At 40.5% G+C, this 13772-nt stretch overlaps 1 protein-coding gene and 1 long non-coding RNA gene across 8 annotated transcripts in view; one reads left to right on the plus strand and one right to left on the minus strand.

Annotated features, from left to right (window-relative positions):
• Positions 1–13772, plus strand: part of LOC128423774 (uncharacterized) — a 146510-nt gene that overhangs the window by 119471 nt on the left and 13267 nt on the right. The window lies entirely within an intron of this gene.
• Positions 1–13772, minus strand: part of NPR3 (natriuretic peptide receptor 3) — a 44304-nt gene that overhangs the window by 3442 nt on the left and 27090 nt on the right. For all 3 annotated transcript variants that reach the window (XM_053409290.1, XM_053409291.1, XM_053409289.1), the window contains exons 4-6: positions 7000–7135; positions 3271–3365; positions 729–861 (exon numbers count right to left, since the gene is read on the minus strand). In XM_053409290.1, the coding sequence (XP_053265265.1) occupies positions 729–861; positions 3271–3365; positions 7000–7135 (364 nt within the window). The remainder of the gene's footprint in view (positions 1–728; positions 862–3270; positions 3366–6999; positions 7136–13772) is intronic.

The following is a 13772-nucleotide window of genomic DNA, read 5'->3' on the forward strand; positions in this document are numbered from 1 at the left end:
CAGGCTGCCAGAATGCTTTGGTGCCATTCTATGCCAACCGTTTCAAACCTTAATAAACTTTGGGCCTGATTCATTCTTGTGCCTGTTCAGCATTTACACTCACCTCATGACAGCTTCATTTCAACTGCATCTCTGTATCTTCTCCCATTTAATCCTTTATCCCACCTAGCTCTGCAGCACCACTATTCTCTTCTGGGGGTTTCAGCAAGGTTATTTATTTATTTATTTAATATCCCATCTTTCCTCCAAGGAGCTCAAGGTGGTGCACATAGCTCTCCTGCTCCCTGTTTTATCTTTACAACAACCCTGTGAGGAAGTTGGGCTGAGATACAGTGACTGGCCCAAGGTCACCCAGTGAGTTTCTTTGCTGAGTGGGGATTGGAACCCGGGTGTCCCAGGTCCGACACTCTAACCACTATACCACATTGGCTCTCTGCTTTGCAACCTTTTGCTTGGGAAATCTTGATGCTATTACCAATATACAAAATCATTTGCACATACCCACTTTGCCAGTGTTCCATCTTCACATTTTGAAAGAAACTATCCCAGATTTTCCCATGAACATTAGCTATACGTAAATTGAGCCTCAGTAAATTTCCTCTGGCCAGGTTGTTATTTGTAGTATTGATATTGATACAGAAGTGTATCTGAGAACAAGTGCAATTCCTTAACATGGACTGCTGTCTGTTGCAGATTTGGAAAGGAGAAGTTAACCTCAGTAAACTTACATGATTTGCAGGGTGTGTTGCTTGGGTGTTCCAAACCTCGGCTGTCATCTGTTCTTGCTTTGAGCTTCCAGGGGTAATTTACATTTGGAAGCATTTCAAGCCGTCCGTGCTTTCCATAATAGTTCCAAATAACCTGTGAAGAAAATAGATATATAGCAAAATGACAGTCTATTTCCAACCAGCTTCTGGAAATAGGTAGAAAACAGGGGTATATCTGCTAGCTTAATCTCTGTTACATATAACATACACTTTTCAGATTCGCATCCAAAAATCCATCAATAAATCGGAGGGACCAAATGCCCAGCACATAAACTTTTGTTTACTTCACCGAATGGTGTGTAAATTATTGCTGTCATTTGTGTATGGCTGTCAGAGCTCTTTGGGCTATGTGCTTGGCTCTTGTTCCCCACCACCACACCTCTATTTTTTGTGGTCCCAAACTACTCTGTTTTTCATTAAAATGCATGTTTACTTCATTTTAGGTTCATTTTATTTATCACATTCTAGACACCAAATTATCAGATAAAGATTTGCTGGTCAAGCCTAAATTGGTTTGGCTGCATTCCGCTTAGAAACTAAAGTTTTCATGACCAGTGGGAATGAACCTTCCAAATAAACTAATATTACCACCAGCACCAACAAAGAGAGGTCAGCATTATAAATTAGGATGAGACAATCCCAGCAAAATGAATGATGTCAACAAACACAAAATGGAAAGAAGCTGGAATGTGACATGAGTGAGGCTTCCAAAGGGAAACAGAAAGGATGTACTAAATATACAAAAAAGTCCAATCATGCAATTGCTGGAATTCCTGTCATAGATGAGAGCTGCACATGAATATATATAGAGACTGGGGTCAATATTATCCTTCCCATGTGCACTTCCCCTCCACTCCAAGGTTTTCGGTTAACAGGCTGTGTCCTTCAGCCTTTCCTCAGATGACTTCTGGACCTGTAATAATCTTTATAGTTCTTTTCTGACATCTTCCATGTTATCCGTCAGTCAGGTCTTAGTGTATGGCCAAGGCAGCACAATATTACACACACAAATCAATCAAAAGCACCATAACAGCAAACAGTCTGGTTGACACCAGATCAAACCAATTCACTGTCCTTACAGTTAACAGGTTTATATGTACAATTTCCCAACTAATCTTAGCAGTTTATGCAGCAAATGACATTACTATACTTTATAAGCCATTATTTCCATTTTACCAACATTCTTCTTGAAATGTAACTAGCTGCGGCTGCTGACCCCTGAAGCTGGTGGGGTGAAGGACTGAGCAGAGGGCAGGGCAGCTAACTGCAGATGGGGCTGGGGTAGGCAAAGCCAGGGGTCACCATGGGCCAGCCACATGTGACACAGAGATGCAGGCAGGCAACCAACCAGGCAGGTACGCATGCAGACACATGCAAACAGTTTAATTGGTGGTGAGAAACAGCAAGATTTGGGTTTGGGAAGGGAAATACACAGGTTAAGGAATGGAGGGGAAAGAAGGAGGCACTAGTGCTAGGCATTCTGATTTTTAGTTCACTACTGATTTTTATAGGACTGCAGTTTAAGGCATTTATGTTTTTGAGGCTGAAGTTCTATGTGTTTAACGAAGAGGAAGCTCAACTAAACAGCAGATTTTATGTCTGAATGAATATGCATGGGATTGTTCTGTATAAGGCAAATAGTTTGATTTTACACACTCACTAGCTATAAGTGATCCATGTTATATCATTAAAGGTTAAAGCAGTAGAATAAGTTTAGTGCTGATAAGAAATTAAGAGCTGAATATATTTCTGTTTTACCCTGGGGAATTTGCTTCCCATGGCTTCAAAATTTCCAGAAAATTTCACCTCTTTGCTGCCTCATATTTAGTTTCTTGTTCACTGCAACTAAAACCTTCTGAACAATGCCACTGTCTAGGATATTATCCACATCTGATATATATATATCTGGATTTTCACTCTAGCATGTAATATTATTGGTTGAATGCTGTCTTTAATTTCTACAGATGAAGACCATGACATTTGTAAACCAAGGACCCTGTAGTGCTATTATGCAATTGTAGTGTTTAATTTCACAGTACCAATACTCAAGGCACTCTCCTTTGGCCTCATTGTATCTCTTGCTTTTGATGATCAGCCTAGCTAAACAAGGTCATGAATACTTTTCATTTTCTTTGAAAATGTATGCAGTCTCCCACATTCATTAAGATCTTGAATTCAAGAGTCTAGGTTGCCATATCATATTTTTCAGGCTGATGATGATCCAGTAATAATCCAGTAAGAAATTGTGTGTGTGTGTGTGTGTGTGTGTGTTTTAATGGCAGTTTGTTCCAATCCCTGCACATCAAGCTTTCTTATGAGGTTCTGCTGAAGGGTTAGTAAGAAGGACTTGTAACAGTGATCAGTTTAAATTCTTTCCTTAATTGGTTTAGTAGAAATGGAGACTGCAAGAGACATAATATGTCTTGCCCACGGTAGAGTCAATAAACATTTTGCCACCGAATCCTTTTTCCAGCCTAGCATTTAGCATTATTTCAGCACTTACCTGCTGCATTCCAGTTTCTGGATCAGTCATTGCAATCACAGAAAAATCTCCATATCTTTCTCCATTGGCATCTATGGATACTGGCCCTGCAATGCCTAGAGAGTGGCAGGTGAGAAATTTAAAAATTAATGAGTTGACAGCACATAATGCTTCCAAGAAAAGCAAATGGCAGAATTATTAGAGACTGATATGGCAGAAAACCTCATTAGTCTTCCAGTACTTCTGTTGGCATTCCAAAAGAAATTGTAATTTTACCTCTGGGGCTGCATTCCTAAAATTCCTAACATTTCTTCTCTCTCTCTCTCTCTCTCTCTCTCTCTCACACACTCACACACACACACACACACACACACACAGCCTGCGGGGCATAAGTCCTATTTCAGAACCCCTATTTTGCTGATTTTTAAAAAGCCATTAAGGGGAAAAATAATTTTATACAGGAAAGTCTAGGCCCTGGAATATTTGAGGAAGCTAATAGTTTAATGCATCTACTCATCTCAAGTCAAAAGGCAAGCAAAGAGTCCTAATAATAATAATACCTTTATTGTCATTGTACAACCTATGTGCAATGAAATTAAACGAGCCTCCCCCCCCAAACACTCAATCTCTTATCGAATGTATCAATCTCTAATACATTCACCTTTTGAGATGGCATAGATTATTTTGAGAAAGAGTGGCAACTATGAGGCTAGAAATCCTTAACAGCATGTTACATGGTTCTTCCTGCTACCCTTCTATCCTCACAGCAACTCTGTGAAGTAGGTTGAGAGACAGAAACTGGCTTAAGGTCTCTTCAGTCTAAATCCAGCACTACTCACTGCACTACACTGGCTAACTTCATAAGCAGTCCCATGTTTACTGCTCTGGTATAATGCATGTATAATGCATATGGTACTAGAATAATCCTTATTTTTTTAAAGTAAAATCATAATTACTGATTTATTTAGGATAATGGTATCCTGCTTTATAGCCTGGAAAGGCTCTCAAATTAAGTTTAAAAAAGGTTCTTACAATAAAAATCACATTCAAGTTGAGTATCAGGAACAGAAATAACACCATCCTCAGACTTCTTTGGTGCAGCCCTTCAATTTCTGCCTATTATAATTTTCTATCATTCTTATTTATTTCATTTGTGAATCACTTCCCATAAAACAATCCAAAGTTAAAAAGATAGCTAAAAACAATTTCAAGTTCAGTACAGACACAGACTGGGATTTTAAAAGAATATCCTCTTGAAAGATTTGTTGAATAAGGGAAGGGCTTCAATAGGCACCAGAATGATAACATAGATACTGCCAATCTGTTATGTGGTGGGAGTAAGATCCGAAGGGTAGTTGCAACCACACTAAAGACCCGATTCCAACATCATGCAGAATGGCCCTCCTGAGGAAATGGCATCTGAAGGAGGCTCACCCCTGCAGAGTGCAGTGATTGGCTGTGTATATAAGGCATGAGACAGCAGAGTCCACTGATGCAAGAGAGCAGCTAAACTCTCTTAACCCATGATGGAGACTCCTCCTTCCCCTGCTGGTAGTTGGCTAACCCATCACTATTTGTTACTGTCTTTTGATCTACAGTGGTACCACGGGTTAAGTACTTAATTCATTCCGGAGGTTTGTTCTTAACCTGAAGCACCACTTTAGCTAATGGGGCCTCCTGCTGCTGCTGCATGATTTCTGTTCTCATCCTGAAGCAAAGTTCTTAACCCGAGGTAATATTTCTGGGTTAGCTGAGTCTGTAACCTGAAGCGTCTGTAACCTGAAGCGTATGTAACCCGAGGTACCACTGTACTGATGTTTGGATTACGTGGATTACTGTTGGGGCTCAATGTGTTGAGCTCCTGGATTCCTGACCCCTGAACGCTTAAGTTCAGTCAAAGGCGACTATGGGGTTGAGGTGCTCATCTCGCTTTCAGGCTGAGGGAACCAATGTTTGTCCACAGACAGCTTTCTGGGTCATGTGGCCAGCATGACTAAACCGCTTTTGGCACAATGGAACACCGTGAGGGAAACCAGAGCACACGGAAATGCTGTTCACCTTCCCACCACAGCAGTACCTATTTATCTACTTGCACTGGTGTGCTTTTGAACTGCTAGGTTGGCAGGAGCTGGGACAGAGCAATGGGAGCTCACCCTGTTGCGGGGATTTGAACCGCCAACCTTCTGATCAGCAGGCCCAAGAGGCTCAGTGGTTTAGACCACAGTGCCACCCGCCACCTGGATCAGTATAAAGACTTGGACAGGATAAATTTATTGTCCTTTCCAACCAAATGCCTCTCCATTACTGTGAGAAAGAAAAACTCACTGAAGCCGAGAAAGTGGTCCATTATGTTTTTCATAGCTGTTCCAATTTCAGAACTCATTGTTGGGTTCTTATCTAAAGGAAATATTTCCTTTCAGTTTAAGTACTTCCACTGGAAATTGTGGTAATCTTACACTGTAAGAAATGACAGATGTATCTGGCAAGAGCAGCTTGGTCTTACCAGTAAGGTCCAGCTGACCTTACAAAGTTTAATGCACGGGTGTGTGTTCTGGAGTTTGAACATATTCATAGATTCTAAGATTGGCAGGATGCGGGTGGGGCAGAAGGGCCCAAAAGGTTTGGCACTGAAAACCCTGAACACTTTGGCATGCACAATCTAAAATAGCAAATGGAGACCTTGAAACATTTCTGAATGCACACACAAAAAGCTGTTCAAAATCTAATACAGCAAAGAAAAGGAAGGGGGACTTGGCATTTTGGCATTTTTATTAAACCCAGCTTTTCAGTTATAAAACCTAAATGGAAAAGATGAAGCAATCTAAGGAAGCATGCTAATATATGCACATGAAAGAGTCAAATGGCTGCAATCTTCAAAAACAAGGAAGGAGCCAAGAACCTTAATGATGACAGCTAACCTATTATTATAAGGGTTTTCTTTGTATATAAAATTACTGACAGTGATGCTATAAAAATGTAGACAAAAGGGGGCTATTTAATGTAGTTTCTTAATATCTAGTGTGCAGGCATGCTATCTATACACCCTGTTTACACATGTCACAGTCTCCATTTTTGTCTATGTTGTCCCTGTTAATACATACGTATGTGTAGATAACCAGAGGTAGGGAAAACCTTCCAAATACAATATGTGAGGCATAAGGTGGTATGTAAAGGAGTGATAAAAAGCTGTCACTGCACATGTAGATGGAAACCATTATCTTCTTACCTCCTTATTACAAGTTGCCACTTCTTTTTTGTACCAATAATTATCTACTAGGAATCCTTAATTTATATCTCATCCTTTCAATGAACAACATTATTCATGGTTCTACCCCCTTCCCCCTTTTTATTGCTGGAGACAGCACAGCACAGCGCAACGCAACACAACACAACACAACACGGGTGGGGGTCTTTTTCAACCTGAGCCCCACATTCCAGCAGTAGGTGTGCCAAAGCAAAAAAGGGAATGGTAACCCCATACGTCTCTCTTCTCTCTCTGTGTGTGTGTGTGTGTGTGTGTGTGCGCGCGCGCGCACCCCCACCCCACCCCACTGTAATTTGCATTGGAGAGAAAATGACTTTTTAACAACCAGTGGGGAATGGACGCTCCCTCATTTTTCACTTTATGGTATGCTATCAGCAGGAGGTGGCAGGTTTTAATTTTAAGAAGCTAGATGGTACAACCAAAAAGTTACAGATTTTCCCAAGACTGGACAAACAAAATCACATCAAACACTTGATTATTCCTACCTTCGTATGTCCTATTCCATGTCTGATGGACAATCTTTTCTCCATCTTTCTTAGTGAAGCCATTCTTCAAAACTTCCCGTAAAGCCAGAACATAGAGGATAATAGCATCATGGAATCCTTCCACAAACATGTTAACCTAAGGACAAAGCAAAGCTTTATTATTATACTGGGCCATAACAAAGCGGATGTTTGCAACATTCAGCAAAATCCCACAATTTGTACAAATTGATTAAGATCAGTCGATTAAATAGAAAAAAACCCAAGTAAACTTTGTATGTCTCAGAAAGTGATAGAAATATATCACAGCATTTCTCCTTATTGATGAAAAATCTACATTCAAACTATGGAACCAAACAGAATGTCTTTCTTCAGAAAATTTTAAATGGGTTATGTACTTTTTCAAGATTATTGTGTTTAAGTCATATATGCCAAGGGTAGCAAGCCTGTGCCCCATAGGCAACATCCTTACCCAATTGATTTTTTGTGTGGCCCCAATGTTTTTGTTTTAGGTATTTTTTAAAAAAATATACTGTATATGTGTGTTTATGTGCGTAAAAAATGGCTGGAGGCAGCAGGGTGAATTTCAGACTGCCTCTAGCAATTAGTTATCAACAAAGATTAGGCAGACATGCACTGGGGTAGCCAACACGGTACCTGCCAAAAGTTGTTGGATTACAGCTCCCATTGATCTCAGCACACATGACTAGCATTCAAGAATAATGGAAGTTGTAGTCCATGTTGGGTATCCTTGCTTTATACAAATCTGAGATCTTAAAACTCTCTACTGGCCTTACTCTGAGTCTACAACAATTACCCTACTTCCGTTGTATGTTTATACACATAATCCTTTAAATCATCTATAACTTTACCTGGAAGTAAGTCCCACTGACCGTATCTACTTCTGAGTAGGCATGCATTGCACTGTAACTCTGCTTTATCTTGTTAGGGTAGTGGTAAAATAATCTGTCATTGCTCAAACCGCGAATAGCAGAAATGCTTCAGTGCCTGCTTTACAAAGCACCTTCATTGGCTATGGAAATACTGTCTCCCCGTTGTAACTGTGGAAGTTTTTTCAGACTGTGCTGGTTATTTGGTTTGTCTAATGATTGCTCTCCCCCAGCTCTAAGCCTCCCTTACACATCTGTGAACTCTGGACTTTGCTCAACAGACTCCTTGTCTGTTGGAATATGAACCAGCAGCATGTTTTCTAAAGCGGTAAAACAATAAATAAAAGTTCCCCATCTTTTGTGGCCCTTTCAGTAAATGGCATGAGCTAAATGAAATGTCACTTTCCACTACAAATCTCCAAAACAATTAAATGGATTTGTGTTTTATAGCAGTACTGTCAGTATTGTCCTACAAGGAATCCAACTGTGAGTGTACTCTCTCAGGGTTGCAATTACTATGCTTGGCCTTTTGGGCAAGCTCCTGTGGATTCAGAAAAGATGTAAGCAGCCCCTTCAAATTGGCAGGATTTGTCTCCAATAGCAAGCTCGTGATACACTTTTCACTGTGTATTGATTTTTGTCTTTTTATTTCGTTCCTCCAATATGTTTGAAGTACACATTGCAAATTCAAGTTCAATATAGCTTTGAAACAAAAGTCAATATGAAGTAAGAAAATTCAGGCGTGAAGAACGGGATCAAAAGCAAGTAAGAGTAATCAAAAGTAGTGGAAAGACACTTTAAGAATCTTTACTGTCTATTTTAGGAATGCAATGAAGCTGCTTCAAATGGAGTAATATCATTGATCCATCCAGCTCAATATTGTCTACATTGACTGGCTCTGACTCTCCAGGGTTTTAGGCATGGGTCTTTCCCAGCCCTACCCAGAAATGCAAGGGTTTGGAGCTGCATACTTTCTGCATGTAAGTGTGTACAGTGGTACCTCGGGTTAAGAACTTAATTCGTTCTGGAGGTCCATTCTTAACCTGAAACTGTTCTTAACCTGAGGTACCACTTTAGCTAATGGGGCCTTCTGCTGCTGCTGCTGCTGCTGCTGCCGCCACGCGATTTCTGTTCTCATCCTGAAGTAAAGTTCTTAACCCGAGGTACTATTTCTGGGTTAGCGGAGTCTGTAACCTGAAGCGTCTAACCCAAGGTACCACTGTATTCTACCACTGAGCTACCCCCCTTCCCTTTGAGAGTAATCCAAAAGAGGGCTGAATTGCACATTTACTGAGTGTTTACAGGACAACACCTTAAAGGCAATTTGCTAATTTCAGGAGCTGTATACTCACAATACTTCGTAGAATAGAATAAAAAAACTATACAATAATCTAACAGATGATTTATAAGACTGTTAAGGCAGCAGTTATGTTCAACCAATAACACCAGGTTGAAAATCCAAGATTCCATTTCATTGATGGAGCAATGATGTGACATTCAAACAGTAGGAACAGACAGAACTGTAGCATACAAATTGGGGACATGTGGAATCTCAGCCATGTGAGGCAGGAGAAAGGCTCCATCTTGCCCATAGTCTGATTATCTTTCCATTGGCCATATGAATCATATGTGAAGACCTCTCTCTATGGAAGGCCGATGGAGGTGATGTGGAAAGTTTCCCCTCCTTTCCATTTCAGTTAATGTTTGCTGGAGGGGCAGGACAATTCAGTGACAGAGAGTGACAGAGCACAGGAACGACCCCCACATCTACAGTCCCATCACTCATGGTGACTGGGGCAGAAAGTGTGGGGCCAGCCTATCACTCTCAGCTATCAAGCTTGGTTCAGGCCTGTATCATTAAGTGGTTCCAGTATGAGCCAGAAAAGGGCCTGAACAAACTGGTACTGATGGAGTATATAAAAGATCTGTGTGTGTTTAGATGAAAGAGAATGTGAATTCCTGTATGGGAGAACAAGCAAAAGCGCACTGTAAAGACTGATTAGTTTAAAGTTAACCTTGAGACTCCTAGAGCCAAACTGGAGATGAAATGCAACTTTGTGCCTAACATGCAATATCGAGAAAAATCCTTCTACTGAAGCTGGTATATGCTTTGGGAGGAACCCCAAAGAGATGCCTGCAGCAGAAGTAAATGGCTACTAGGAGAAACAGTGTCAAAAAGGGCTTAAGCAGGAGGGCAGAGGACATAAGTTCTTTAGAGAAGTTGGGAGACAGGGTTGCCTACTCCTAAACAAGGGATATCCATGTAGGAGTAGTTCTGATGTCTGAAGGCATTGCTACCATTGCTTATCAGAGAACCCCATAAGGCAAAATAATAATTTAAGAAATCAGACAACCTGCCACTTACACAAATGAGGAAGATGAAATAGCCCCTGGAAGTGAGCCACCTAGCTATCATGATTTGGTAGTGCCAGATGTTTTATCAGCTCCTTCTGGGCAACTAGATGGTATGCAGAAATAAGAGGGGGGTGGGGTTATGATATTAACTGTCCACTCCCCAGGTCTCAGATATTTACTTAGCTAACAAGCAGGAACAGTGTTATCTTTTGGCACAAGGTTGGCAATTACATCACTGGAATTATAGCATTTCACTTTCCAGACATTATGGGCAGCTTTCAAATGCAAAACAGTGGCCTGCTCACTAGGGTGGAAAACCTGAAGGTAGACTGTACAACTTCAGGCAGCCAGAGGGGGCTCATGACTACTCTTCCATGAGAGGGGAGCGAAGAATATAAAATAGGGGGGTTCTAACTTAACCTTCCTGGTATGCATTATGAAAAAGCTGCCTGCACAAATAAAATTGGCATGAATGGAAGAAGGCTAAACCAGAATTTAGTTCCCTGATATTTAGTTTTCTACTTGAAGAGGGGATTGTGTGGAGAAGCATTCAGTCATGTAAGCCCGAACCTGCAATCTGAAATAATACAGAACTCCAGACACAGGTTTACCATCTCAGTGAAAACTAGGAACTGGCGGTGCTATGATGTCTAAAAAAAATATGGCCTAGATTTTGCGCAACGAACACTTATTTAGCTTTTGTTTTATAGCACAAAAGTTCAGTACAGATAAAATAAATGGTATTCAGAGACCTCGAAAAGAGTGCAGTTCATTACAAAATTTCACAACTTCAGCACACTGTGAACACTTAAGATGATTTTGCAATAGTTGTGCATGTTGATGTGCCCTTATCTCTTCCTAAGGTCAATGGGATTTCCTTTAGTCCATTCTAAAGATTTCAAAAGGGTGATATGAGGTTACCGTGCTTAGTACTGGCAACAGGAGCAAGGAGAAAGCATGCAAACCTACGGCCCATACACATGCTCACTGCACATAGAGGTGGAGGAGGAAAGTCTTTTGCTTGAGACCCTGGAGAGCAGATGCCAGGATGAAGGCATGCAAGGTGCCAGCCAACTGTCTCAGGGACCTCACTCCAGATTTGTGTAGGGTTTGATTCTTAGCCTTTTCTTCTCCCAAAGATATCCCAGAAGGCAGCAAGGATCAGAGTTTTCCTTCTCCTAGGTCTAACTTCCCAGGTTGATGAGCCCCATCTTCCCCTCACTTCCCTCTACTGCATGTGCAGAAACCGCATTGTATCATAATGCTTATATTCATAAGGGTTTGTGAAAGTGCCCATTTTTTTTAGTGAATTGTCATGCATTACAGGTACGTAAGGTGTTGAGATTTCCTTTAGCATATGGAGTCGTAAATTCCGTAAAGGAACAGGAGCAGCTCAAGAAAGTTTGTTCTCTGAGGCAGAACAGCAAATGGCACTTGCCCTCCATTTACTCTCAGTCAAAGTCCATAGTACCTAAGCTTGGCCAAATTATTTTGGCACCTGAGACTGAAGATCCCACACCAGCCTTTTTCCTGGGAGTTAAAATACAACAAAAATAAACTAAATAACTAGCAATTCTGTCTTTTTGTTATACCTAAAACCCCTCTGCCTGAGGTGACTGCCTCATTTACCTGTAACACCATAATAGGTACTTTGGGCATTTTATCTGACACAGAAAGGTGGGCTAGAAATGTTTTAATTTTAATAAATAAAAGTTCATTTGTAGTGTGAACATGCCCTAAGGATTATGCTTCCTTTGAATAATCACCTTGTTTTTGTAGCTCTAGGAGGTAAATTAATTTGCTTTGATTCATTTCTGGTTGCTTCCCACCCTTACATTTCAAAGTTGAAAATTGACTGATTTTGGAACAGCCACAGCCTGCCCTTTTGATGCAGTATAAATGTATCCAGCCCCTGGTCTGTGCAAGAGCGCTACAGTAAAAAAAAGGGATTATATATATACCACAGTGACAAATAGCTTACAAACAAGGAAGCAAAGTCCTTTATCTGCAAACAGTAGATCTTATTAGGGTTCCCAATTGTATCTTTTTTATTACCACACTGTTTTTGAAGTGGTTAACCAGAAAATAAATGGCTGTAAGCTCCTGGCAATGTTTACTTGTAAACTTACAATAAATCCCATAAATATTACCCCCCCACACACACATACATCACCAATGGTTCCTCTTATTGTCTTCCTACTATTGAAAAACAAATTGCCACTTCATTAGATTTAGGATCCGATATGAAGCCAAGGTTTGTTTTTTAAAAAATGGATTTAAATAGGCTTTGAATCAAGCTCTAGGAGAGACAGACCCTTTGGCTCTGCATCAGACATCCCATTCCTTCCAGAATTAAGCTGACATCACTTTTTGTTACAAAGAGCAAAGGAAAGCTAGGTTGGTTCTATTTATCCTTACTCTATTTGTTCTCTGAGTGGCCAGCCATACTCAGTAAGGTTCACAAGCAGGGCACACTGGCAGTATTTGTCTCTTGATAATCCCAAACACTTGTCAACCAGATAGATGATGAAAAGGTGGTTATGTTAGGCTAACACAGGGTTGGGGGTCGGAAGAGGAGCCTGCTGGATCAGGCCAATAGCCCATCTAGTCCAGCATCCTGTTCTCACAGTGGCCAACTAGATGCCTGTGGGAAAGCCACAAGCAGAACCTGAGCACAGGAGTGCCTACTCCACACCTGCAATTAACTTTCATTGTTATCTGGTGTTCAAAAGAGGTATTGACTCCTATTATTGTTGTTATAGGAATTCTAAGGTCTTATATATATATACAATAAATGTTCATAAATGTACAAGGTAAATACATACATAAGTATATAAACCACGTGTCTGAAATAGCACAGGAGAACAATCCTGAAGCCATTCTGACACTCCCAAATTGACCTCAAATATTTCTCTGCAAGGAGGAAGGAAATGGGAAAAGCTTTCCAATTGTCTTTGGACTGTAGGGGCTTACATCTCCCTGTAAATACAGTCTGGCAAGTATCTGTTAAGCTGAGCACACTATCAATATGCATAAGAGATTCAGGAACTAAGTATTTACCATCTCAAAGGAATAGCCAGGCTACCTAGAAAAGGCAATCAGATAAGGCCCTGTTGTAACAGTTTAATAAAGATCATGCTTACTAGCTGCTTTGCTTCTCAATATTCTCTGGCTGGCCTCTGTTATTTTCTCCTACTGATAGAGAACCTACACAAGGACTCTATAGGAGCTCTTGGATACCCCATAAGGGAAAAAGGAGCAGTTTTTTCTTATAACATTATTATTACATATTTATTGCTCCCTGCGAAGATGAAGCTTGTATTTAACTTGTACTGGATTATTGTGTTCTGAGTGTGCATGCTCACTTTCATTTGGATACCCTATGTGTTCAAAACACTGTGCAGTGTACACAGCCTTTAGATCCTTCAGAGAAAGGCAGATTATCTATGTAATACATAAAAAATATGGCCAGTGAGCAAACAGAGAATGCTAAACATTCAAATTAAATCAAAGGCTGTGCTTTGAGTGGGC

Source organism: Podarcis raffonei, chromosome 11 (assembly GCF_027172205.1).
Source record: "Podarcis raffonei isolate rPodRaf1 chromosome 11, rPodRaf1.pri, whole genome shotgun sequence".
Classification (NCBI taxonomy): domain Eukaryota; kingdom Metazoa; phylum Chordata; class Lepidosauria; order Squamata; family Lacertidae; genus Podarcis; species Podarcis raffonei.